The sequence below is a fragment of the Thamnophis elegans genome, chromosome 2, assembly GCF_009769535.1.
Source record: "Thamnophis elegans isolate rThaEle1 chromosome 2, rThaEle1.pri, whole genome shotgun sequence".
NCBI lineage: Eukaryota > Metazoa > Chordata > Lepidosauria > Squamata > Colubridae > Thamnophis > Thamnophis elegans.
Window position 1 is genome coordinate 83457515 of NC_045542.1, and position 27665 is coordinate 83485179.

General features: G+C 41.2%; 1 protein-coding gene across 7 annotated transcripts in view; it reads left to right on the top strand.

Annotated features, from left to right (window-relative positions):
* Window positions 1-27665, top strand: part of ACSL6 (acyl-CoA synthetase long chain family member 6) — a 96846-nt gene that overhangs the window by 49997 nt on the left and 19184 nt on the right. For 6 of the 7 annotated variants that reach the window (XM_032210020.1, XM_032210014.1, XM_032210013.1 and 3 more), the window contains exons 2-10: window positions 8838-9058; window positions 12502-12616; window positions 13548-13612; window positions 20100-20201; window positions 20288-20387; window positions 21645-21823; window positions 22402-22434; window positions 24321-24372; window positions 26542-26615. In XM_032210020.1, the coding sequence (XP_032065911.1) occupies window positions 8838-9058; window positions 12502-12616; window positions 13548-13612; window positions 20100-20201; window positions 20288-20387; window positions 21645-21823; window positions 22402-22434; window positions 24321-24372; window positions 26542-26615 (941 nt within the window). Of the gene's footprint in view, window positions 1-8837; window positions 9059-12501; window positions 12617-13547; window positions 13613-20099; window positions 20202-20287; window positions 20388-21644; window positions 21824-22401; window positions 22435-24320; window positions 24373-26541; window positions 26616-27665 lie in introns of those variants that run through there. The other variant, XM_032210019.1, reaches the window with a different exon arrangement.

Genomic DNA, 27665 nt, shown 5'->3' on the forward strand with positions numbered 1-27665 from the left:
GTAAATCCAAGCAAGATTTATTTTCTTCCTTGAAATAGGTTTTGGTGCTGACTGTGCATTTTTACTCTTGTGATCACCAGCGCATAATTTGTTAGAGAAAAACTTTGTTCTTTTGTTGGTGGTTTGTAATTTGGCTGAAAGAAACAAAATAGTTTTGTGTGATCCCAAAGAAACAGAGAGAAACATTGTTATGTACAAGCTAAGTGATTGAATTTCATTGGGGAAAAAGGTTAAACCTTTGCTTTCATCTGCTTTTCCGTAATTCTCAAGGTTCACTGTTTTTGTCGAAGAAAAATGGGACACCATCAAATCATTAGTCATTCATATAAGATTTAATTTAGTCTTACTCCCAAAAGGCATTTGTTCATCTATATCTTTTCTGCTACTCAGGAAAGTGATAGCCAGCTATGTCTCCGTAGGTAAAGGATCTAGTCTGCTGGTTGCACAACAGAATAGAGAGTTTTAGATCTATTATCTGCCAAACTCTGCAGAATGACAGGCAAAATCCTTGGATGCTTGCTTTTAAAGTTCAGCATGGTGAAAGACACTGGAGATTGCATTTATTTCTTTGCTAAGGAGATCTTTCATGACAGCTAATTCATTATTAATATTTGCAGTTTGACACCTTTGAATTGTATGAAGTAAAAATGCCCTGGAGTAGTGTCCCTTGTTAATATTCTTTAAATGAGTCTAGGACAACTCATCGTGACCAGTTCACTGCTGTCAGCTTGCCACTACCAAATTGCCTCTGCTAATTCTCTGCTGCCAAGTTGCCGCAGGACAACTCAACACGGCCAATTCACCTTGGGAACAATTTGTTGTGGGTGGCCAGAGAGAGAACCAGGCCAGCAGGTAAGCCGGGGAGGGCAGAATGCAGAGCGGTGATGGTAACCGCAGAGGCCAAGGCTTTCCATGTTCACAACCCCCACTGCTGCTACTGCTGCTGGCCTGCAGAGGTCTATGCTGTTCAGAGTTCAGGCGATTCCGCAGTGGGCGGGATGGATGGCAAGGAGGCGGATGACGGATCTCATTTTCATATCCCCTGCCTCTGCCACCGGGTGTGAAAATGGGAGGCGCCCAGCTGCCACCACCTCCCCACTGTCCCAACCTGCCCACTGACACTGCCACTAAACGGCGCAAACACTGCCACACCAAACTGCCTGAACTCTGAATGGTCCACAGCTTGGTGTGACAGTGGCGGTGGTGGTGGCAGCAGCGGGGGATGTGAAAATGGGAAGCTCCCAGTCGCTGCTGCTGCTCTGCATTCTGCCCACGTACTCGCTTGCTCGCTCACCCAGCTCTCCCTCCAGCCACCCACAGTGTGTTGTCCCCATGGCGAATTGGCTGTATTGAGTTGTCCTACAACCGCTTGACAGTGGTCAGTTGACAGAGGTGACTTGGTGCTGGTGAGCTGGTGGCAGTGAACCGGCTACGCCGAGTTGTCCCATTCCATTCTCAGATATGGGAATACCTGTTCCTTATCAAAGGTCTTTATTCATATCATGTTTTGGGATTTGGTTGGGGAGAGATCTATCTTGTTGTTCCACTATTAGATGAAGAGCTTTTGGTTGTGTCACAAGGCAGGGTCTTCCTTCTCTGGACTAGTCCCCGAAATTGCCCTCCAGCAAGAAAGTTTAATGATATTTTACTACCTCATTCATCAGGCATATTTATATATGCTTAGTGGCCACTTTTAGAAATGTAATGAGATCTGTCCTTTATATTGTAGTTCCTCTGCTTTTGTATTATTATATGAATAATAACAATTATTTCTTAGACCATTTTAACAAAAAAGGTACCATATGACATTTGATCACCCTCTATAAATACAATTCATTCTTAACAAAGTGACCCACATTCCTTAAGGTGAATTAAATCAAAAAGGTTTAGAATTATAGTAAGTTACTAGCCTCAGTTAATAAAAGAAATGAAGAATAACCAAGAAATTTTATTTAGAATCATTAGTTCAGTAGTAGGGAAAGAAAGAGGGTGCAAGGAAGTGATACGCTGCAATTAAAATATAAGCAAAGAAAAAGTATTTCCTTCCCCCAAAACATTTGGTGGAACTTAACTTGTATAGAAATAAAACCGAGAAACTGGATTAGAAAGTCATTTATTGATGTGATGGTCATAAGTAAAACTTCTGAGACATGACAACTACTGACATTGGAACTCCTTTCTGCTTCTTAATTTCTCTATGATAACCATCAAAGGTTAGATTTGCCAAATTTACCATTCATTTCTGAAATATTTTTAAATTGTATCATAATTTAAACCCTGGGACTATGGTTCAGCCCAGAGAAATGATTTCATTTGTACTTTGGTTGTTAAATATCCAGGGGTGTCAAACTCAAGGTCCATGGCCGGATCTGGCCTGCAGGGTGCTTAGATCTGGCTCACGGGGCTGCCCTAGAAACAGCAAAGGACCAGCCCGCAGTGCCTCTGCCAGCGAAAATGGAGCTTGGGAGGGTTGTGCGCAGCCCTCCCAGGATCTGTTTTCAGCTGTGACAGTCTCCTGTCTCCCTCTGTCATTGAAAACGGAGCTCGGAAGGGCTGTGCACAGCCCCCAGAGCACAGCACGGTTTTCAATGGCAGAGGGTGGCAGGAGGCCATCACGGCTGAAAATGGGAGCTCAGGAGCCCATTTTCACTGGCAGAGCACTTGGGCCACTACAGACACCCCTGACACGAGTGACGTCAAGGTGGCCATGCCTACCCTAGCCCACTAGTCAAACACAAACCTGATGCGGCCCTCAATGAAATCGAGTTTGACACTCCTGTTATATATCTTTTTAATTTTCACTTACCGTATATACTCGAGTATAAGCCGAGTTTTTCAGCCCACTTTTTGGGCTGAAAAAATCCGGCTCGGCTTATACTCGAGTCTACAACTGGATCCGGCAGTGCTGTTGCCTGTTGGAGGAGGAGGGGATTCCTTCCTGCGAGACCCCGTCCAGAAAAATGCGGGGAGCGGCAGCGGAGCCCCGGGGCTGCTTCTGCTCCATCCGCTGGACTGTTTCCTCGCCTGCCCGCCCGCCCGCTCATTCATTCCGTTTCCTAGCCTGCCTGGCCACTTATTCGTTTCGTTTCCCTCCCCTGCCTGCCCCCTCGTTCATTCCATTTCCTAGCCTGCCAGGGGAAGAATACTATGAAATCCCCCAAATCCTCCCCACTCCAGGGATAGGATACTATGAAAGCCCCAGGATCTCTTGTCTTGCTGGGCAGTCTGCGCCAGCCATTCCCTCTCCTCTGTTAACTCCCTTCCATTCCACGTCCGAGTCAAAGGACGGCCGGTGGCTGCTGGACCTCCTGATGGGCCAGAGGTCTGTCTGTCTGTCTGGATGTTTGTCTGGATGTGTCTGTGTATGCGCGTGTAGTCCGCTGACTTCCACGCAGGTGAGCCGCTGCAAGCCTCCCAAACGTGACAGGCTCCCAGCTTGGGTGGAAGAGTTTGACGCCCTTCCCGGCTTTGCTCTCCTTCGGGGTTAGAATCGGAACCCGAGGATGCCGGGTTCCAGTCGCCCCTGGCGTCCGAACCGAGAGTTGCCCGGCGAAGTTCCTCGGTGGGAACTCCGGCCGCTGCCCACCCGTGGGGAGAGAGGGAAGAGCCCCGAGCGAGCCGCCTCGGTTTGGCAACCAAACCCATCCAGCCTTTTACCTCCCGTCCCCCCGCCCGCCCGCTCGCAGCCCCCTCCCCGGGCTGGCGCCAACTCCTCCCCGTGCCCGGCCTCCAGCCGAGGCAAGTCGGTGTCTCTTTAAGCTAGAGAGAGGAGGGGAGGGAAGGCAGGGACCAGCCGGCTGACAATGGGCCGGAGCGGCTGAGTTGGAGCAAATTCCGCGGCGGAGGTGGCGTCCCAGCTCCAGCGGCTCCGAGGCGAGCGGCTTGGCCCTTCCGCTGGGCGCTCGGAGATGAAGGCGCGCTGGCGCTGAGTTGAGCGGCGAGCTTGCCGAGCGCGCGGCTCCGGGAAGCCCCCCTTCTCCTCCCTGCTGGAAGCCGAGCGAGCCCCGCCGCCCACGGACTCCCGCGGCTGCCCCAGGGCTCCGGGAAGCAGGACCCGGAGGCAGCCCAGCCCTGCCGCCGCCCCGCGCCCTCCACCCGCTGCGCGAGAGGGGACCCCGCTTTCCCCTTGCCGGATGCGTCCCTGGCGGAGCTGAGCCATGCGGCGGAGGCTCCCGCTCTGGTTCCGGAGCTTGCTGTGCCTCTGGCCGGTCCTGGTGGGACCCGCGGCAGGTAAGAGGCGCCGTCGAGCGCCTCGTACAATGATTTATGTATGAGGTTTAAGTGACTGAGACACACTCCTGGCTACGCAGCAATGTTATTTCTGACTTAGTATACTATGAAATCCCCCAAATCCTCCCCACTCCAGGGGAAGGATACTATGAAATCCCCCAAATCCTCCCCACTCCAGGGGAAGGATACTATGAAATCTACATTTCCTCCCCACTCCAGGGGAAGGATACTATGAAATCCCCCAAATCCTCCCCACTCCAGGGGAAGGATACTATGAAATCTACATTTCCTCCCCACTCCAGGGGAAGGATACTATGAAATCCCCCAAATCCTCCCCACTCCAGGGGAAGGATACTATGAAATCCACATTCCCTCCCCACTACAGGGGAAGGATACTATGAAATCCCCCAAATCCTCCCCACTCCAGGGGTAGGATACTATGAAATCCACATTTCCTCCCCACTACAGGGGTAGGATACTATGAAATCCCCCAAATCCTCCCCACTCCAGGGGTAGGATACTATGAAATCCCCCAAATCCTCCCCACTCCAGGGGAAGGATACTATGAAATCTACATTTCCTCCCCACTACAGGGGTAGGATACTATGAAATCCCCCAAATCCTCCCCACTCCAGGGGTAGGATACTATGAAATCCACATTTCCTCCCCACTCCAGGGGTAGGATACTATGAAATCCCCCAAATCCTCCCCACTCCAGGGGAAGGATACTATGAAATCCACATTCCCTCCCCACTACAGGGGTAGGATACTATGAAATCCCCCAAATCCTCCCCACTCCAGGGGAAGGATACTATGAAATCCACATTTCCTCCCCACTCCAGGGGAAGGATACTATGAAATCCCCAATTCCTCCCCACTCCAGGGGAGGAAATAAATATTCAAAAACATTATTGGTATCTATTTTTATTTTTGAAATTTACCGGTAGCTGCTGCATTTCCCATCCTAGGCTTATACTCGAGTCAATAACTTTTCCAGGTTTTTGTGGTAAAATTAGGTGCCTCGGCTTATATTCGGGTCGGCCTATACTCGAGTATATACGGTACGTCTAGAGGAATAGTAAGTTTGTTGTAGTATGTTTCGAGAGAAGCCATGCTTGTCTTACGCTTGTTACAGTATTAGCATAAATAACATTTATTTCTCTGCTGTTACCTTATTAATTTATTTACAGGTATATATCATTAAAATTCACTGCTTCCAGTATGTCAGTCATTAATTATTATAAGTAAAAATTCTCCTGTGCGCTGCTTGGAGAGTCCAAGCATGGGTTAAATTCAGTCTATTCATCCAAGGACTGTGTTGATTTTCTTAGCCACGCCTCCCCTCTTCATTGAGGGCCAGTTCAAAAACTCAGTCCAGCCCAGTTTGGATGTGTTTTGGGGAGCTCCTCAGTTCTTGGATAAATAGACTGGGATTCTCCTTTAGTTAGTATAGAGATTTTCTTATTTTTGTCTTAGTTGTTAGTTGGTGGAAAAATCCTTTAAAATAGCCTAACTGAAATTGCTGGTGAGGGCTTTTTGGCTCCTTGTCACTGACGGGCCTGCGATCGTTGCCGTGCTTGTTCAGAGGCTGTTGGCGAGCGCCAGCAAAGTACAAATGAGAGCTGTTCCCCTGTATATTGCATTATATGATTTCTCAGTTGAAAATAAACTATTAGGAAAGAAAGGCTTGAATATAGAAATGAAAGGGAAGACTCCAAATGTCTGGTGCATCCTGCAGAAAGCTCTTGCCCTACTCAGTTCTAACAAGTTGTCTTCCCAGGTAGCACCTGTAATAAACCTTTGGAGGTCCGGGCTTGTAACTTATGGCGAAAGCTGCTCCTTTAAACAGAGGCTAATATCTCCAAGCTATTTAAGTATTCATGTTGGGCTTCAACAAGTGGAGAAGACTGCACCCCAAAGGGCACGTTTAACAGAAGCCATGAACTGCTGATAAATAGTATTGATGTTCGCTAATTGCAAGAAAACTATGCAAATGCAGTAATAGTAAAGTGGAGCCTAGCATATAGGAAGGTGGAGCTTCACATGATGGAAAGAATGCAATGGTGACATTGACACACATCTGAGAGGTTCAATCTGCTCCATCAGCAGATTAGGACCTACGTTGGATAAGTTCTTCTTGGCAGCCATAAAGACAGACAGGATCCGTTATACCCATTACAATATGTTCATGGTTTGTTATGCCTTGTTAATTTTTGTCTCTTTCTCTATTCAACTCAAAAGAAGCACAGCAGGACAAAGGTCAATTCATTTTAGATTCAAAGGGATGTATACACTGTGTTTCCTAATCTAAAGATTTAAAAAATTGGAATATCACAGAAGTATATAATAAAAAATTTGACCAAATTACTTGGCAACCTTTGTTGTTTCCTTTTTTCAAGGAATCATTTCAAAAACTGAAAATGCACATTTATCAACTATGCTCTATACAAAGTTCTGTAGTTATACTCACATTGAAGCTCTACATTCTTAGTATGCAATCTAGGAAAACTGTCATATCTTGTCATCGTTTTGCAGTATTTTTTACCAGGATTTAATATTCAAAATGAAAAACATCACATTACATAGACCATGGCATCAAAGAAATGAATTTGTTTTGACAGCATCTTCTCTTAATAAGAGTTTGTTGGTCACAGGAGAGGTGTTACTGCACATACACAATAATCTAGAGCGAGTATGTACATTACTTTAGTCAGAAAGATTGGCAATTGTACACTAGGAAAGAAAAAGAGATGGCGATTATTGAAGAATGAACTTTAAAGTTTATTGAATTGGCAGAGATGGTGAAATTAACAGCATTGATTAGGGATGGATTAGAAAATTTATAAGAGGTTGGAAGCAATTTGTGGACTTTCTACGCATTAAATACAATAATTGATCCTAAACAGAGGGCTTCAAAGATTAGTTTTATTCTTGGGGTTACTTGGGGTTAAATAGATTTCCACATAGGTGATTTTTTTAATGAAAAGGACATTTGCCACTTAATTGCCAGTATTTTTTTTATTTATGTCCAATACTATACAAAATTGAGAAAAAGAAAAAGGGGAAAAAACAAACATCAAACACCGACAATAAATATAAAAACCATGTGTACAAAATATAACAAATGACAAATATATTATTAGCACTAAGGTTAAATATAAATTGTACACCCTGGTTGAATGCCAAAAAATATGTCTAATATATCTGGTACATTCTCCCCCCTTATATAACAGGCCTACAAGTAATTAGAAACTTTCCCATTTATGTTTAATAAAAAATACTATGATTTCTTTCTTTTCCTGGAAATACTGTGCAGCAGAATATATTCTGGGAATCAGAAGTTCATTGACTAGACAGCTGCAGTGTGCTTTATAGAATACAAAAAAAATACAATTCTTTCAAATGGCAGAGGCCTCTATGCTAGTGTGTAAGGACCATTCAATCTTGTGATCCTTATTGTGGTCATTGTACTGTGTTTCCCCGAAAATAAGACAGTGTCTTATTTTCTTTTGACCCCCCCCCCAAAATAAGCACTTGGCCTTATTTTTGGGGAGGGCCTATCTTTTTTTTAGGTGCAGGAGGCGGTGAGTGTGGTCACCTCATGGCTGCTGCTGTGTTGCAATATTTTCAGGGAGGGCTTATTTTAGCTTATACGCTCAAAAGCTCAATTGGGCTTATTATCCAGAGAGGTCTTATTTTTGGGGAAACAGGGTATTAACTTCCAGGGGTTTCTTAGTCCCCTGGTTTGTTCAGGACACTTTCTTAGAATTAACCAATCCTGTCTGCACATTTTTGTTAGGGATCCTTGGTTTTCCCCACATATGGGAATTGAGAACTTGTGGGAATCTTCAGACAATATTTTCCCATTCTTTTAGAACTGTCAAGATAGGACTGTTCCACGGGCCATTTGAAGTACAGTGCTGTATTGCCATGATTAATTATACTGGTGCATGTGATTATTACTTCATTGCTTTTATTGATTGGCAGTTGTGATTATATGTCTGTTTTATATTTATGTATATCAACACAGCTTTCTCCATATTTCATAGTGTAAATGTGCAATAAATAAATAAATTAACAAACAAACAAACAAACAGACTCTCACTTCACAGTGACTTCAAACCTCATAGGAAATGTTTGAAAGAACCAATCATAGAACACAGAACACTCGCAACTTTTGGAGGCAAGCTATTCCACTAGTAGTTGATTGTTCTCTCTGTCAGGAAATTTCTCCTTAGTTCTAGGTTTCTTCTCTTCTTGGTTAGTTTCCATCAATTGCTTCTTGTCTTGTAATAGATGTCAGAATAGAATGTTGTATCCCTATTTTGAAAGTTTCTATAGAAAATCTATGTAATCACTAAAAGTCGACACCCACTTGATGGCACATAATCAATCCATTTTAAAAGTAATGTTTAAGTCAGCCCCTTGTCTTCTGTTTACGGTAACTAATTTAAATCTGGGAAAATGTTAACAATTGCACTGTGATTTATTGTGCTGAGATTGTAAGTTGAATTTTGGCCTTCAACCTTATGGAGCATTCTTTCTCTCCTCTGCAATTGTTAGATTTTGTCAACTTAATTTCTTAATTTCTTCTTTGGATTCTGCAGAGGTGGCCATTTCAGTCTTTGAAAAAATGCAAGTACAAGAGATTCTAAGGAATTTACGCCTTCCAGAATTTGAAGACTTCAGCCAGTTTTTCCGAAGCCTGCCAGCTTCTACTTTGGTGGGCATTGGTGCCTTTGCAGCTATTATTGCATATTGGCTTGTCAATCGTCCCAAAGCGGTAAAACCACCATGTGATCTCCTAAAGCAATCAGAAGAAATTGAGGTGAGGATTATCTTGATAGAATTACATTTTATAACATGCCTTTTTCTTAGCAGTGTTTTTATTAGCAGATGCTGTTCCGTTTATTGCATTGATCTTTTGACAATATCCAAAAGTATATTTGTAAATATTCTGGCCTGTCCATCTAATTAGTACAATGGCTGACCCCGAGAGGCTTTTCTGAACCTTAGTTGCGAGAGACATGCTGTTCTACAAAATGTGAAGTTCATGTTTAGGTACATGAAAAGAGTCTGTAAGTGATTCATAGTATGCATTTTATAGGGTGTATTCTTGTGCGATGATGTATTTGTCTGTTTAATAGATGACTTGATTCTTTACTCAAATATTGTCTTAGCAAGATTTTCAGGAGAAAAACTTGTCAGGAGAAGAGTGAGGTTAGCTCTGTGAAACTGTATGAATTAAGGTTATGTCCCTTATTCTCTGCTTATTAGAAGAAATCATATTAGTGAATATGGTAATCCAAATAATACATCAACATTTAAATTAGTTTGGTGTTGGTTAATAATCCAGTTAATTATAGCAAAATATGGTGAATTGAAATTTTATTCAGGGAAAAAAAACCTTTGAAGAAGATATTCTTTGAAAAAGATGGCACATATTAATGACGTTTTTACTGGGTAGATTTCCTGAATAAAATGGATGATGCAATCAATTCTCTTAAGATTTTTTTGTTATTTATTTGTTTGAAATATGCTATATAATCCTTGGAGACATATTTGTAAAAGCACAGACAAAACAAATTAATTAAGCTATTGAGATTCCTTTTACAGTAGCTGAGAATCTTCGTTATTGCCTCACTTAAAATGTATTTCATTTCCTATGGAAATGGTACACATACATTATTTGATTGTGCTTGGGAGGGTTAACTTGGTTATTCAGAAATGTTATTTTGAGATATTCCTTGCCCATGAAGTAATGAAGTAATTGTAGTTTGTATATTGTATGTTGTTGAGCTTTTGCTGTATTAATTGGGTTGTTTAATCCAGGATATATCTGGCATTTTCCTTGAGGAAAATGAGAGGCTGAGAGATTGGTTGGGCTGAGAGTAACTGGCTGCATTCACCTAGAGAATTTTGAGTTTGAGTGGAAGTTAGAACCCAGGTTTTTTTGTCCTCAGTTCTTAACTATGGCATTGCAATATATCCTCATATGTTTTAATTATAAATCATAAAGGCATCTTCTTTATTTTAGTGCAACTATTAGTGAAGTGCAAAATATTTCAAACTTGAATGATTTAAATTTGAAATGACCCGAATTCAGCAATTTTGAAGGAATTGTTTTTTCGTTTTAAACCTTCATTTGTATTCAAAATGGCCTTCTGGAAGTGTTTTAAGCCTGGCATTGTTTTCAATACAAATCAACTGATTCAAATTCAAAAAAGGCATTTCCAGTTTGAAAAGCTTCACATTTTGTACACCTTTTAACAATTACCTAAGCTGATTGGCCTTTTTGAAAACAAAATGCTATATCACAGAGTTTTGTCTATAATGACAACTTTTCTGGACATTTTCTCCTTCTGTAGTCATATTTGAATTTGTTTTAAGTTTTAAGTTTCAAATTATTTGATACTGTATTTCTTCATTTCCCGGTATATTTCATATATGCAACTGATTCTTGCAGGAATATTGTACAATTTTTAAATGAAAAGTATCTGAAGGGATAAAATTCATTTTTAGAAACACTATTCAAATTCGGGATAGCAATAGCAATAGCAGTAGACTTATATACCGCTTCATAGGCCTTTCAGGCCTCTCTAAGCGGTTTACAGAGTCAGCATATTGCCCCCAACAATCTGGGTCCTCATTTTACCCACCTCGGAAGGATGGAAGGCTGAGTCAACCCTGAGCCGGTGAGATTTGAACCGCTGACCTGCTGACCTGCTGATCTAGCAGTAGCCTGCAGTGCTGCATTTAACCACTGCGCCACCTTGGCTACCTTGGGATACTCTATTGAAATTCTTTTGCATTCCTTACTAATTTTTTGCAAATATTTGCAACCATATTTATTTAACCAGTTTATTAAATCATATTTGAATTTAAGTTTCTTAATAGTATTACAATTCCACCTTTTGAAAATTTGAGTTTATCTGGAGATACCCCTCAGTTACTGATAGATTGAGGAATTCCTTGACTGAACAATTCCTGTGACTCTCCATGCCACAATGCTTATTCTTTAAAGCCCAGGCTGTAGGCATGGAGTGTCCAAGGAGGGAATCTTTTAGGCATCAAAATGGAGATTGGTCTATGCTTCAGCCTGGTTACATTTTCCTCTCCTGAGCTACACAATCTCTCTATGTAAAATTAAATAATCAAACAGAATGATTTTTTTAAAAAAAATATTTATTCTATTATCATGGATAAATTTAACAGTCCTCATATTTTATAAATTAAAGATAAGCCTACAGTGCCAACCAACATTTGAGGGTCCCCCCCCCCCTGGTGAGGATGTGAGTGTGGATAAAATCAGATATATTCCAATTCATATATACGTGCCCATGTACAGATGGAAAGATAAATTCACTTTATCTTTGTACTTTGGGGGTTTGCCTGAGGCATAGTAAGGAAAAATATTTACAGATCTACTTGTCATAAGTATTTTAGCAGTGCATTCCCATCATTTAAAACAAAGGAATTGTGGACATATTCTAACACCGAACTTAGTAATTAATAAAATATTATTGATGTGTTACATAGTCTCCTCACTCAAATTTTACAGAATAATATTGTAAAATACAAATGTAAAGCTACTGTCTTACATTGAGTTGCTTGCAGCCTATATTTTGACACCAGGAGGGACATTTAAGGGGCAAGGAAGCTCAGAATTACTAATGGTGAATCTTTCCAAGTTTGGATGTAGATTTCAGTTTGTCCGAGGACTAAAAAATATTAAGCAAGGTTCTGTTATTTCAAAGTGCAATTTTAATGGCTTCTGTAACTTCCAGAAACTGGAATCAGGATCTTGATACAGATATAATACACCTGTATTGTATACAGATTGTCCTTGACTTACTACCACAATTTAGCCCAACATTTATGTTGCTAAGTGTGAAATTTGTTAATTTGTTTGCCCCATTTTACGACTTTTCTTGCCACATTTCTTAAGTGAATCACTGTAGTTGTTAAATTAGTAACATGGTTGTTAAGTGAATCTGGCTTCCTCATTGACTTTGCTTGTCATTAGGTTACAAAAGGAGATCATGTGACCTCAGGACACTGCAACTGTCATAAATATGAACCAGTTGTCAAGTATTTGAATGCAAGTCATGTGCTGCAATGGTCATAAGTGTGACAAATGATCATAAGTCACCTTTTTCAGTGCTATTGTAACTTTGAACAGCTACTAAATGAACTGTTGAAGTTGATGACTACCTGTATTATTTCACATTTATAGATTCTTGATATGAACTTACCTATATTTCATTGTAGGGCAGGAATAGTGCACGGAGATCTGTAATTGGTGACAACGCCCATTTGCTAACTCATTACTATGATGATGCAAGGACTATGTATGAAGTTTTTAGAAGGGGTTTTAATATATCTGGTAAGTTTTTGAAAGAAAATATTTAATCATACTGAATTTTTTTTAAGCAATAATATTGTTACTGTTTTCTATGAAACTCCAGCTACTACAGAGGACAGATGTAGATGCTTGGATAAAGTAACCGTATTTAGATGATACTTTGAACTTTGGGGCAGTTAAACTTTGTTGTTGAGTGTACCTGAACTTATGATGGGGACAGTTACAGGGACTAGTAACCTTAGTTTAGAAGGACTAATAGGACCTTTAATACACGTGGAAATTTTACTGCAGTAATAGCATAAATATTGAATACACAATCAAATTAATATTTAGCACTTATACCTTAACACTTATAGGAGGAGAGCTGTGTGATTCCATGGGGTCTGATAGCACCTTTTCCAACTAATTTCATACATCTGATGAATTAGATGTATGAATTAAATAAAATTGTAATAAAATTTAATAAAATTTATAATTAAATAAAATTTTAATAATTTTATAACTAGTAAAAGTCATGACTGCTCCTTCTGACATAAATCAGCTCTTCCATGGCTTTTATGAATATTGATTATTTTATAGGACATACCAAAGCAATGGGATATTATTTAGAATGAAGCCAATTTTGATTAACACATTGTAATATTATAGAAAAAAAGCTAAATGTTAAGCGAGTAGGTGTGCTTCATGTCATGTCAGGGTCTTACATCAAAAATAAAATTGGCATTGCTGGAATTGTAAAAAAAAATCAAATCTCATTTGTCAAGATAACTGTCCTTTGTGTTTGATGATCCTTGATACAAATTCTTGGATGGCTGACACAGCACTGGTTTATTTTTAAATATGCTGTCCTGCTGAGATATACATAGGCCAACAGGAAATGCATTATTAAGCAGCTTTGAAAATGGCTTATCACACTTAACTACTCCTGATGTCGTTTTTTTTTCCCCTCCAGAAAATGGTCCCTGCTTAGGATTTAGGAAATCTAATCAGCCTTATCAATGGTTATCCTATAAAGAGGTAAGATTGATAGTATTACTTTTTCTCCAAAGTTGGTGGAGACAGCGGTCATGCATGGGTTAACTCAGCCAGTAATCAATAGAACTGAGTCTACCAAAGTGATGTCATCGCCTCTGAGGAGTGTCCTCCCGCTTTTTTAGACTCAGTTCAATCAGAACTGGCTGTGCTAATTGCTCTCTCCTCAACTTATCTATTTAAAAATACTGAATTGGCTACTCTAATGGGTTTTAATTGGCTTTCCTCAAAAAATTTGGCTTCTAAATTACTGTTGGAGGACTCGTGGCTGATAGCTCCTCTCGGAGCCAGGGCTCTCACTTAGCCCCAGGGCTACTGAGAGGGACTGCCAGGGTTTCTTCGAGGCTTCACCCTCCTGACCTTGTCTGCGGCTTACAAAGGCTTCCCTGGATGCAGCGCTGCCTAGCACTGGCCATTGGAGGCTCCGCTCAGTGATGCCGCCTCTGCTGGCTCTCCCTTGCCGCCAAACACCACCAAACGCCGCCACTGGGAAACCACCGCTGCACACGGCCACCACTACTCAGCACTCCTGCTGCCGCTAGACCTCCGGTGCTGCTGCCATCACCTCTGCAGCCTCTCCGCAGGGCCATCAATGCCCTCATCTCTTCTGCAGCTTCTGCTACTTCATGGCGCCCGGCCCATAGGCTCTGTAGCCTCAGCGGACATTTTGTTTTGTGTCGAAAAAGCTCCGGTGGCCATTTTGACTCCCTCCTTTGGACAAGAAGTCGTGAGTACAAGCAATGGCTTCCTCTCCTGCCCATGAGCCACAAGTGTCTCCACCTGCCTTGGCCCCTGCTCCCACCACTGAACCCCCTCCATCCAGAACCCATAGGCGCAGGCCTGCCCCAGAGGCTCCCCTCACTGAGCCCCCTTCCAAGACTTCCAGGTCTAATCACAGGAATACAGCCAATCCACCTTCTCGGAAGGATGGCAATGCCACTCAAGCTCCTCCTAAAAAGGCCAGAGGCAAGACCAAAAACACAGAATCCCATCTGTTTCAGCCTCAGAGGTCTGTTCATCCTAGTCCTCCTCCTGACCTGTCTTCTGATTCAGAGGATGATCTTTCCCCGGCTGCATCCATTATCCAACCTGAAGAAGCCAGGGGCACAGGTGATCTGGCCTGCAGTGGGAATGAATCAGAGGGTGGCAGGAGTGTCACTCCTGATGAGGAGCCTCTCTACCAGGAGGACATCTCTCCTGCATCCCGCCACCATTCTTACTCACCTGGCATGGCTGATATCATATCTGAGGCCATTGAACGAGGCATAGCAGCAGGATTTAAACACAGGTCATCTAACCATTCCACTCCACACAGGTCTGCTTCTTCTTCTGGTTCCAGACGCAGGGATAGTGATAGCTCGGCTTCTTCATCGCATGAGTTGCCTGGCATGTCCAGTCAACCATCGGTTTTCGGAGAGGAGGAATACCCTGCAAGAGATTCAGCTCTCTTGGAAGACGGGGGCCTTCCCCCCCGAATCTCCTACCTTTGTTGGTCTCTTTAAACCTGCTGTCTTTCAGTCTCTTCTCTTTAAGGCCAAGAAGATCACTAGCATCCCTTCACCCAAGACTCCTCAGGGAATGGTGGAAAAGGAGGTGATTCCATCGCCCAGACTCTTCATAGATGTGGTCCAGAACGAATGGGCATCACCAGGTACAGGCCCCCTTCCCAATACCTTGGACGAATGGCTGTGTAAAGTGGTACCAGAACTCACCAAGGCTCTAGAGGTATCTTCTATTGATTTACCTATAGTTAGCCTCTCCTCTCCTAATGCAGCCTTGGCAGCTCATGAGGAAGCTCTTCGCCCTGAAGACAAGTGAATAGAATAAACTCTGGTCAAGGGACATCAGGTTTCGGCCTGGGCCGTCAGGGCAGCTACCTCTGCTTCTTTCTTTAGTCGCTGTGCTCTCTTATGGCTAAGACAACTTCAAGGGACACTTCTGGCCAGGGATTCTAGGGCTCGCAGGGACATTAATAAATTGAAGGCGTCCCTAGAATATATCACAGATACCTCCTTAGATGCAGCTCGTTTCGTGTCCAAAACCATAGCATCCTCTATCACCACCCGCCATATTCTTTGGCTGATGCAGTGGCAGGCGGAAGACTGAGCCAAGTGGAGGCTTGCCTCCTTCCCTATTCTTCCTCCCTTCTCTTTGGTCCTACTTTAGAACCTCTACTAGTAGAGTCCAAGGATAAGCGGAAAGTCCTGCAACCGGCCACTAAGAAGCAGGAGGATCGGAATCAGTCCTTTTATCGTAGGCAGCCCTTTCATGGTCAGGACGGGGGTTCATCCAACTCCCATCTGCAACATCAGGCTCCTCTCAGACAGAGCCCCTCCTTCTCCAACAGATCAGGCAGAAACAACCAGAGATTCCACCCCAGAAAGTCATTCAGGGACAATACCAACCGCCCCTATAAGAGACAGAAGTGACTGCCTGGAGGATCTTCCGATCGGGGGACGTCTGGCAACCTTCAGGGATTGTTGGGACGACATCACCAATGACGCGTGGGTCAGGTCCACTATCAGATTTAGCCTTTCCTTGGACTTGCTCTTCAACCCTCCAAACCACTTTGTCACATGCCCTACCTCCAGGGATCCTCACAAGAGGCTCCTAGGAGAGCAGGCCATCCATCATCTGCTCCACATTCGGGCTATTCAACCTGTCCCTCCAGGTCAGGTGGGGTGCGGGTTTTACTCTAGTCTCTTTATCGTGCCAAAGTCTTCAGGGGACTGGAGAGCAATCCTCAATCTCACATTTCTAAATCGATTCATCAGGTACAGGAGATTCAAAATGCACTCTCTCCTGTCAATCCTAGAGAGTGTATGCAAACCCGATCTCCTCACATCAGTGGACCTCACGGAGGCTTACCTCCACCTGCCCATTCACAGGCAATACAGACGGTTCCTACACTTTGTCTATGCAGGCCGTCACTTTCAGTATCGGGCCCTCCCCTTCGGGCTGTCATCAGCCCCAAGGGTTTTCACCAAACTCCTGTCAGTCGTAGCAACCCACTTGCTAGCCAGACCCATTCGGATCATGTGCTACCTGGACGACATCCTCTTGTTGTCCAGGTCACACAACCAGGCTCTTCGGGATCTCCAGGACACCTTACAGGTGTTTCAGGGGGTGGGATTCTCCATCAATCAGGAGAAGAGTCACCTTGTCCCCACCTCACGTCTAGTACACTTAGGAGTCCTTATCGATTCCTTTCAGGGGAAGGTCTTCCTGTCTCGGGAATGCCAGATCAGATTCAGAGACTTGGCCAACGAGGTGCAGAGGAGACAGCTGGTCCCTCTTCTCCAGCTGTCTCAATTGCTGGGGAAGATGGTCTCATGCTTCTCCATTGTTCCTTGGGCACAGCTTCACAGCCGCTGCCTTCAGTGGTTTCTTCTGCCATTCCAGAAAACCAACAGCAGCTGTTCGCTAGTGAAAGTCAGGTTGATAATCCAATCTCTGGACTGGTGGTTTTCCCCAGCCATTTCTCGTGGATCCCTCTTCAAGGAACCTCCATGTCTCCAACGTCTCCAACAGACGCGAGCTTAACGGGATGGGGCCCTCACCTGGAGGATCAAGTGGGTCAGGGTCTCTGGTCCAATTCTGACCTTTCCCTAAGTATGAATTGGCTAGAGTTGAGGGCCATTCATCTGGCTCTCCTTCATTTCAAATCCTCACTTCGCAACACACACGTGCTGATTCGGACACACAACACAACGGCCAAGGGGCACGTCAACCGCCAAGGGGGGACAAGGCCAGTATCTCTCGTGGAGTCTGCCTTTCACCTAGGGATCTGGGCAGAGGCCAATCTTCTCTCTCTCCACGTCGAATACATCTCGGGCACCCACAACACCCGGGCAGACTGTTTGAGCCGCACAACAATTGATCCTGCAGAGTGGAGCCTGAACCGGCACATCTTCAAACAGCTGTCATCCAGGTACGGGACTCCGGTGCTAGATCTATTCGCAAAGCATCCAACATGCGGCTGCCCAGGTATCTGTCTCGTTACAAGACACCAGGCGCGGAAGGGATGGACACCTTAGGGTGCAGGTGGCCTCACTGTCTCCTGTACGCCTTCCTTCCTTTCCCCCTGATACAGAAAGTGATTTGGAAAATGATAGAGGAAGAGGCCTAGCTCATCCTAATCTCCCCTCATTGGCCGTGCCGACCCTGGTACGAGGACCTGATCAATCTCTCAGTAGGCCCAGCATGGCATCTTCGAATGATAACGTGCCTTCTTCATCAGGGATCCATTCACTATCCCGACCTGTCCTGGCTCCGCATAACCGCATGGAGGCTGAGCGGGCGGTCTTGAGGGTGGCTAACCTTTCTGAGACTGTAATTTGAACTATTCAGGCTTCTTGCCACCACTAACAGAATCTAAGAATCAACATAGCAGACTTTCATTATTTGGTGCCTTTCTTGAGATGCCATCTCCCTGGAGGCTTTAGTTGCCCAGGTTTTGGAGTTCTTGAAACAGGGCTTGATAAAGGGCTCTCGCCAAACACTCTTCAGTTACAGGTGTCGGTTCTCTCTTCGGTTCTCTCTCTTCACCGAGATGAATCCCTCTCCTTGCACTCTTATGCCTGCCGCTTCATTAAGAGTGCGTCTACACCGTTTCCCCTCGTGGGATCTAGCCAAAGTACTTGAGTTTCTCACTCAACCGTTCTTCAAGCTTCTCATGTCAGTCTCATTGCATCACCTTACACTGAAGACAGCCTTTTTGGTGGCCATCACGTCAGCACGACGGATCTCGGAACTGGCGGTCTTTTCAATCCGATCGGACCTGTGTGTATTTCACCCGGACCATGTGGTCCTTCGCCTTGATCCCACCTTTGTTCCAAAGGTAAATTCGGCTTTTCATCGATCTCTAGACCTCACTCTTCCAAATTTCTGCCCTAATCCTTCTCACAGACTTGAACGCAAATGGTACAGGTTAGACGTAAGACGTGCTCTTAAGATCTATATCGCCAAGACGGTCGTCTTCAGGCGCACCAAAGCTCTCTTCGTGTCTTTCCATCCCACAAATAAGGGGCTAAAAGCTTCATCTATGGTTGGGCGCTGGATTCGATCTGCCATTTCAAGAGCTTACCTGGCACATCACCTCACAGGCCTCAGTGGAGAAGATCTGCAAGGCGGCCACCTGGACTACTCCTACTCCCTTTATCCATTATAAGGTGGATAGACACGCTTCGGCGGATGCGGCATTCGGTTGGTGGGTTCTTCAACAAGTTCTTCCCTCTACAAGCTCCTAGTCCAGTCTCATTCCCACCCGGGGACAGGCCTAGCTTTGGTACGTCCCATGCATGACTGCTGTCTCCACCAACTTTGGAGAATGGGACATTGGTACTTACCTGATACGCCCCTTCTCTGGGCAGTTGGAGACAGCGTCATCCCCACCCTTTAAGGATCTGGCCTAGTTCGCAGAGGGAGTTCTGGAAGAAATGCTGGAGCATCAAGGCATTGAGAGCAATCGAATAGCACACAGCAGTCTACTTATCTCCTTTGACAAGAAAGTGGGAGGCAATGACATCACTTTGGTAGACTCAGTCCTATTGGTTACTGGCTGAGTTAACCCATGCATGACCGCTGTCTCCACCTCCCCAGAGAAGGGGCGTATCAGGTAAGAACCAACTGAACAACAGTAAAAATGGAACTGTAATGTGAAATATTTTTTCTACTGCACCCTGATCTGGATAACTAAGGAAGATAAGTATCTGGTTAGAGATGATTACATTAACAGAACAGAATATTATATTATAGGGACTGCTGATGTATTTTCCCCACACCCAAGATACTACTGTATAGGGTAAATAGTAATCCTCATCTATTATTTAGTTTGTAAGAAGCACTTTTTTGAGCGGACTGTGCCTACAGTAGTGACATTTAATCACCTTTTGAAGTTACAATGGCACTGAAACAAGAGATTTATGACCATTTTTCACACTTACAACTATTGCAGCATCCCCATGGTCACATGATCAAAATTCAGACGCTTAGCAACTGACTCATATTTATGATGGTTGCAAATGTCCTGGGATCATGTGATCATCTTTTGCAACCTTCTAACAAGCAAAGTCAATGAGGAAGCCAGAATCACTTAACAACCATGTTACTACCGTAATTTAACAGCTGCAGTGATTCACTTAACAACTGTGGCAAAAAAGGTTGTAAAATGGGGCAAAATTCACTTATCAACAGAAATGTTGGGCTCCATTGAGACTGTAAGTTGAGGACTACCTATACCGTTATACAGTCCATCTCTAAATCACCTAGAAATGAAGTAATTGGAAACCAGAGGGGTAGGTGCTTTCTTAAAAAAGAAGTAAAGCTGCTTTGAGTTTAGAAAACAACTAAATTAATTGATAATACAATTCTCAATTTTGTGTTAAGTCGAAAGGGAGTGGAAAAAATAGCTTGTGGAAATGTCTCAATGAATTCCACCAGGCAATTTAATGTGCTTTATTTCCACTTTCAGGTTGCTGAAAGAGCAGAAGCATTGGGATCAGGCTTACTCCAAAAGGGATGCAAATCATCACCAAACCAATTTATTGGAGTCTTTGCCCAAAACCGTCCAGAGGTGAGACTGCAAGAAGCGTAACCTTATTTCCAGACTCGTTGTATTCACATTTCTTCCTGTTTATATCTTTTATCATCTTCTTCCAGTGGATCATTTCTGAGCTGGCTTGCTATACCTATTCCATGGTTGTGGTTCCCCTGTATGATACATTAGGCCCTGGATCCATTCGTTATATTATTAATACAGGTAAAGAGAATAGATTTGTTTGAAAAATTCTTCAAATACTTTTTGGTTTCTTAAGCAGGAGTCTGATTGTTCAAAATATGTATTTCAGTAGCAAATGTTCCTTTAAATTTGTTCCTCAATGAAATATTAGAAGAAGGATCAAGATCATCCTGTTTATATCTTTTATCATCTTCTTCCAGTGGATCATTTCTGAGCTGGCTTGCTATACCTATTCCATGGTTGTGGTTTCCCTGTATGGATTTTTACTATTTGCCATTTTATTACATCTCTGCATTTAATATCTGCAGAATTACATAGACCACATGAATCCTAGAAAACCATGTAGCTTTCTTTCTCTGTTTCTTCACTGAAAAGGTCCTTATTCTAAAATCTAAAGAAATATCATTTTACTCAAAATATTTTTTTTACATTTTAAAAAAAGCCTATGTAATTAGAATTATAGCAGAGAATTAAGGTTCAGGTATCAAATTTAGATCTTAAAATCCAGGTGAGATTTCCAGTATGGGAATTAACTGTTTAAAAATTCTACGTTTTAAGCCTTTTCTGCAGCTTTTGAAGTTTATGCATCATTATGACCTTTGGAGAGACCAGGTTGAGAAAGTCTGATTGATAATCTAGGGATAAATATCTTATGTTTTACATAGTTAAATTAAAATGTAATTTCTGTAACCATTCACACAACTAATATGATACCATAAATACTTGCCATTTCTTTTCTGACTTTAAAATATAGCACTACCACTTAGACTTATATACTGCTTTACAGTGCTTTACAACCCTCTCTAAGCAGTTTACAGCATCAGCATATTGCCCCCAACAATTTGGGTAAGAATTATTTAAGCTATGAACTAGTATTTTAGAACATAACAGTTATGAACTGGTTTTAATTTATTATGAGTTCTGAAGCTCATTTTGATTACAGCTTATAGATTCAGGAATTCGTCAATTCCTCAGTATAAGTCCCTTCTAAATTTTACTATTTTAAAGCTAGAATAATCCAGACAAGAGGGAGAAAGAACTAGGGCTGGGAAATTGGGAATGTATTGATTCAGAATTTAAAAAGTATGTACCTCTTATACACAATTGAAATAAGAATACATTTGCAGTGATTGGCGATTAGAGGATTGTAATTTTCAGTACTTGATATATATTCTTCTTTGAATAAATGTCACACAATTTAGATGGCTTGTGATTTGTAAATAAAAATGTGTTTGTATTTTAATATAGTTACCCGTATCATTTGATTTATCTTATTAGCTGATATTTCTATAGTAGTTTGTGATAAACTTGAAAAAGCCACAGTCCTGCTAGAACATGTAGAAAGAAAACAAACACCAGGCTTGAAATTAATTATTTTGATGGACCCCTTTGAAAAGGACCTTAAAGAAAGAGGACAAAGATGTGGAGTTCAAATCCAGGCTATGCTGGAAGTAGAGGTGCGTTTCTTTTCCAGTGTTTTATTTGATCTTATTTTATACTTTTGTCAAATGAAAAACTATTTTAAGCGGTGAGAATAAATGTATTTTTAATATGCTAAAAAAAGACTATTAAAAAAAAAACAAAGACAAGACAAAGTTAATAAGTACCAATTTGATTTGTTTTAATGCCTTTGAATCAGTGTTAACTCTTGGTAGCTGTATGGAGAAGTCCCTGCCATTTTCTTGGCAAAGTTTTTTAGAAAGAGGTTTGCCTTTGAGTGATTCCTAGAGCTGAGTGAGAGGGAGAAGCCCAAGGTCACTTAGCTGGCTTTGTGCCTAAGGCAAGACTAGAATGCTCAGTCTCCTGGTTCTAGCCTGATGTCTTAACCATTACACCAAAGTAGTACTCAATTAATAATGTTTTAAAAAACCTAAATTTGACAACATAAAACTGCTATATTAGTCCAGTTTTGTCAGTATATCACAGCATGATGTAAGTTTGAAGAGGTAAACAGCAATAGGAAACAAGTCAGGCCAGAGAACTGCTCACATATTATCCCAAATACAAATTATGATTATTTTCTTGTATTCTTCAGAACTGTGGTCGGGAATTCTGGCATGCTCCTGTAGTGAGTATAATCCATCCTGTTCTATCTTTAGTATTTTCTCATAAACAAACGGCTAAATGCACCATAAGCATTCAAGGAAATAATGAAAATAATACAAGATTATCTGGGTTATTTGTTCACATTCCAAATTTAGTGGTACAGATGTTTTGTAAATTTTTCAATAAGCTGCTTATAAATAATACTTCAGGGATACAGGGAAACAGCATTTTAAAAAATGTTGACTGTTCATTCAGAAAAGAGACACCAGAATTGCCCAGCACATGAATGTTTTTATATGGAGAATTCCTGTATCTTCATGTGAGATATTTGCCATGTTCAGGACTAAAATAGAAAATAATTATGTGATGCTGTTTTCTACTGCCATGGGAGAATCTTACTGAGCAGAAGCTGGGTGTCTTGCTAGTATGAACGTCATGTGACAAAATTTTCTGTGCAGAAAAGGTCTGCTTTTGTGTGACTCTAACAGTTTATGATTTACAACCAATATGAGGATTCTGAGAAAAATGCTCCAAAAATTAATTATTGGATACTTTTTACATAACTGGATATTTGGCAGTACATGTTTTTGAAGTCAATCCATCAATCAGTGATTAGGAACAGAAAACACCAATGAGGTGAATTTATCTTATTCCCATACTTAATATTCCCTACTCTTCTCCCCACTCCCCAAAAAACTGATATTACATCATTAGAATTTGGCATGTAAGTGGCTGAATTTTGGTTTCTGTAATCTTCAGGTAAAGGATTAACATAAGTGCAGAAATAAGAGTGGGAGATGTCTGCAAGATGAATGACTTCCATTCTTGTGAATAGAAGTTATTCAATTTGGTGATTCCAAGAACTTCCCCTCTGAATATTTTCATGAACAAAATTTAAGCTGAGAATTAAAAGCAACAAAAACACAAAAAAATCCAAACTGGATTCTGAAGGTATTGGGTCTCTGATATCTTATTAGCTTTATTCAGAAGTTTCCCTCACCTTCAAATCCAATGCTGAGATGGCAGTTTCACCCTCCAGAGTACATACAGAGGTACTCTAGTCTAGCCTCCCTCCCCCCCACCTCTGTGTGTTTGTGTGTGTGTGTGTGTGTGTGTGTGTGTGTGTGTGATTTGTGTACAATGCAGATGAAGACAGGATGACAGCCTCAGCATAGTTATCAGTCTCTGGATAAAGGATGACTCCCTGTCTATGCTGTCTTACAAAAAGGGATGCCAAGGTGTTCTTTAGGTTCCGTCCAGCTCAACCCCAAATAAAGGTGCATACCATAAAGTCTTCAACCCCAGTTGGGATTGGTAACTCCATTGCTAAATGATGTGGTTGAAGCAAGACATCACATGACCATGATGCACTTACAATCTCATTGTGAAGTGCTTAAATCTCAATCACATGACTGTGGAAACCCTGCAACAGTTGTAAGTGTAAAATTTTGCTTTCTCTGTGCCATCATTTATAGTGATATCTTGGTACTCAGTTGCTTTCAAACTCATCAGATTTGGCACTCAATGCATTTTGATGCAAAAAGTTTGTCCCAATACTCATTGTTTGTTTGGTACTCAACACACAAGCTAGAACTTGTTGTTGTTGACTGCCTTGTGACTCATTACATTATTCCTTATGGGAAAAATGGTTTGGTGCTCATCAATTTTGGAAGTCGTCCCGGAAACAATTAATGATGCATTCTGAGGTACAACTGTAGTTTGAATGTTCACTAAATAGGACAGTTGTTAAGTAAGGTCTATCTTTATTTTGAAACAGATTTTTTGGGGGGTGGGGATGAGCAACATCCTATGGAAATCATTGCATTAAAATGATAATATTATTTCTGTTTTTGAAACTGATAAATCTGATGCAAGAAATTGTATTTCTTATTCTTATGATTTTTTTAGCCTCCTCGCCCAGAAGATCTATCAATTGTCTGCTTTACTAGTGGTACCACAGGTAAAATGTATCACTTTAATGCTGATAAAATTTTGCATAAATGTAGTTTATAGTTTAAGTATTTTTGATCCATTTAAAATATTTGTAAATAGAAATGTATACATTTTAATTTTGATTATTTTTACATATTTTATAATATTTGGGGGGATGGTGATACAAAAACATAATGGTATATATAAATGCAAAATGCTTATCACCCTGACTGATGACATATATTTTGAAAAGTTAAAACATTTATACTGGTAAATAGCTGGTTAAATTCACGGATTGAATGACTACTTGGCCCATTGTGAATTTAACTTCAGGTCCAGTGGATATTAGAATTAAAATCTTGTATTCTGTTTTTGTATTCAAAGTTCTTTGAACTCTGCCTAGAGTGACTTTACTAAATATCTCCCATGTTGATCTTTTATTTTACTTTTATTTTACTTTTATTTTACTTCATTATTTTTTACTTGGAACAATATGTATAGCAATTGCAATTTCCAACCAGTTTGAAAGTAGCAAGGTATCTAAATATCCCATGGACAGTCAAATACATGAGGAATGAAGGGTTATTTCCTTCACAGTAAAAATGTATTTCCCGAAATATTGGAATGTTAGCTACTTGGATCTTGATAATGCTAGTTCTGATCACTGCGATTTGATTTATTTAATTTGACAAATGAAAAATCATATACGTGGCTTTTTCTCACACTATGGTAGAATGTACTTAATTCAGATATTTTCATTAGTTCTTTTCTAAATCTATCTGCTTTATTATTGAGGTATAGATTTGGAAAATTATTCTTTTACCTATTTGCAGCAAAAAAAGATCTTTAGAAAATAAAATCGGAAAAAGCCAAAGACAAATGTCATATATTTGGATTTTTAAAGCACATTTCATTACCTCTCCTTTTGAAGAAATGTCCTTGGTTGGGAGCAATAATCTTGCCATCCCTACTGACCCTGAAATACTACATTTATTTAATGCATTTCTTCATACTTTCAAGCCTATAAATATTTGAAGGAAAATATCTTGGTTGCTGTCCATCAGATAGCACTAGGAGAATTGGCTGTGGTTGTACTGACAGTGGTGTGGAAAGATTGCATTAAGTTCCAGGTTGTTTACAAAGTTCTTACACAAATCAACATTTGAACCCTGGTAGAAGCTGATTGTTTTCAAAGATAGCTCTGAAACAAACAACGTGATTTCAAATATGTTATGCTTAAAATGTGACTGGTTATAATAAAGCATCCTCAGTTTCATCTTAAAAGTTTGTGCTAGTCTCATACTGAAGGAAAAGGGAATTGGCAAAAAAGAAGAAAAGAAAACAAGCATCAGAGAAATGATGGGTGGATCTGCCTTGGGATCCTTGTTTAGCATCTTCTACCAAATTGGGTGTGTTTTCCAAAGAATTATCATGGTAGAAATGTTGTCCTTAAATGAGGGGCAGAGATGGCAGCTGTTCTTTCCTAAGGTAGATGATGAGATTTCACTGTTAGTTCAGTGAAGGGAAAGCTTATGGGAACCAAGTTTCGACATCTGAACAATAATTGTTCCTAGGAAATATCGGACAGGGTCCCTGAAAGTGCCTTTTGTGTGTATATGAAGTGACTTATTTGATTGACCCATCTTTCCTTCACTGATACTACAGCAGTGAAAACGGTTCCACCACAAATGCGCGGACAACAAAAGCGCGCCTGACTAAACCGCGGTGTCTAAAGCGTGGTGACAAAACCGCACAACGAATTAGCGACTAATTAGCCCTAAAGCGCGCCAACAAAAGCGTGCCGACAGAAGCGCGCTGTAACGTAACCCTCAACCTTACCCTCAACCTAACCCTAAACCTAAACCTAACTGTAAATCTTACCTTAAATGAAATCACGCTTCGGTCGGCGTGCTGTTGTCGGCGCGCTTTTGAAATCGCGGTTTTAGCGCTGCGGTGTTGTCGGCGTGCTTATGACGTTCGCGCTTTTGACGGGTCACGGTGAAAACTTCTTAAACTGTAAGTGCTAAGTTGGCATTTAAAGACTGACAATGCACATCCTGTCAAAGACCAGTTCATATTAGCAAATAAGAAATTTTTTTTGAAAGAATTATCTGTGGTACTGGCTTTTTTGCCCACGTTCCTTAGCTGGTAAATGTGAACATTTATTTGATAAGATTCTTCTTCCTCCATTTTCCAGGTAACCCAAAAGGTGCTATGCTGACTCATGGAAATGTGGTGGCTGATTTTTCAGGTTTTTTGAAAGTGACAGAGGTGAATACTCTATTTACTTTAAAACCTGACAACAAAATGAGCTATATAATTTTGGAAATAGAAACACCTACAAAATAGGAAACTGTCTTAGGAGACTGCTTGGGAGTCATGAGTGTAATTTCCAATGCCATTGGTTTAAGTGCTGAATTAATGCTAGTAGCAAAAAATCCAATGATGATTTTTGAATTTAAAATATTTTTTTCCTAGCAAGAAGGGTGGGTAAACAAACAAACAAAGGATCATTCCGACTTGAGGCTTGGGCATGGTTCAGGCAGATACACCGAAATCAGTGTAACTATAGTTAACATTGCCTTAAAACTTGAGTTACTTTGAGTGGTCTTTTTGAAACATGATTAAATTTTGATCTAGTGTAGAAAGCAGTTTGGGGAAAAGAAAATGGATTTAGAACCATAACCATGAAATGTTGCTGGCCACTTCAAGAATAGGTATACTGTAAGTCTTCATTTTTTTAAAATGGGTCAGAGAAATTTAGATGTTACTTTTTCTCATGCCAGCTCTTTCAGCTCCCAACTGATAATGGTCTTTCTACAGTGATCACTATGAGCACCTTAATGCGCAGTGTACATAAACTGATTTTCTGCAATAGAAAAATACATTTTAAAAAATATTAGACATTTTAAAGAAAAAATAAAAATGGAAAGGGAGTCAAAAAGGGTTAATAAAGGATCTGTGTAATTTAAAGCATGGAAGCATGAACAGGCACCCAAAAAGCAAGATAGCAAGGTTAATTTTATAACATGATATTAAAAAAAAAACTTGGAAGGATTCCCATGCCTTTAATGGCTGACTGATAAATAGAATTTATTTGGCTATGAATTTTGTGTTATATCCCATCCTCATAAAAGCATCACATGCTATATTCTGTTTATGACTCAGAGATTGCCTTATGCTAATTGGGTTCAATCAGATTAACTGTGTTTTATTAAACAGGCTGCAGTGGCCTTGTTGAGACATACTACTTAACTATTATGGATGGATTCACATAGTGCACTAAGCCAGAATGAAACCCAATGTAAACCACTACTTAAC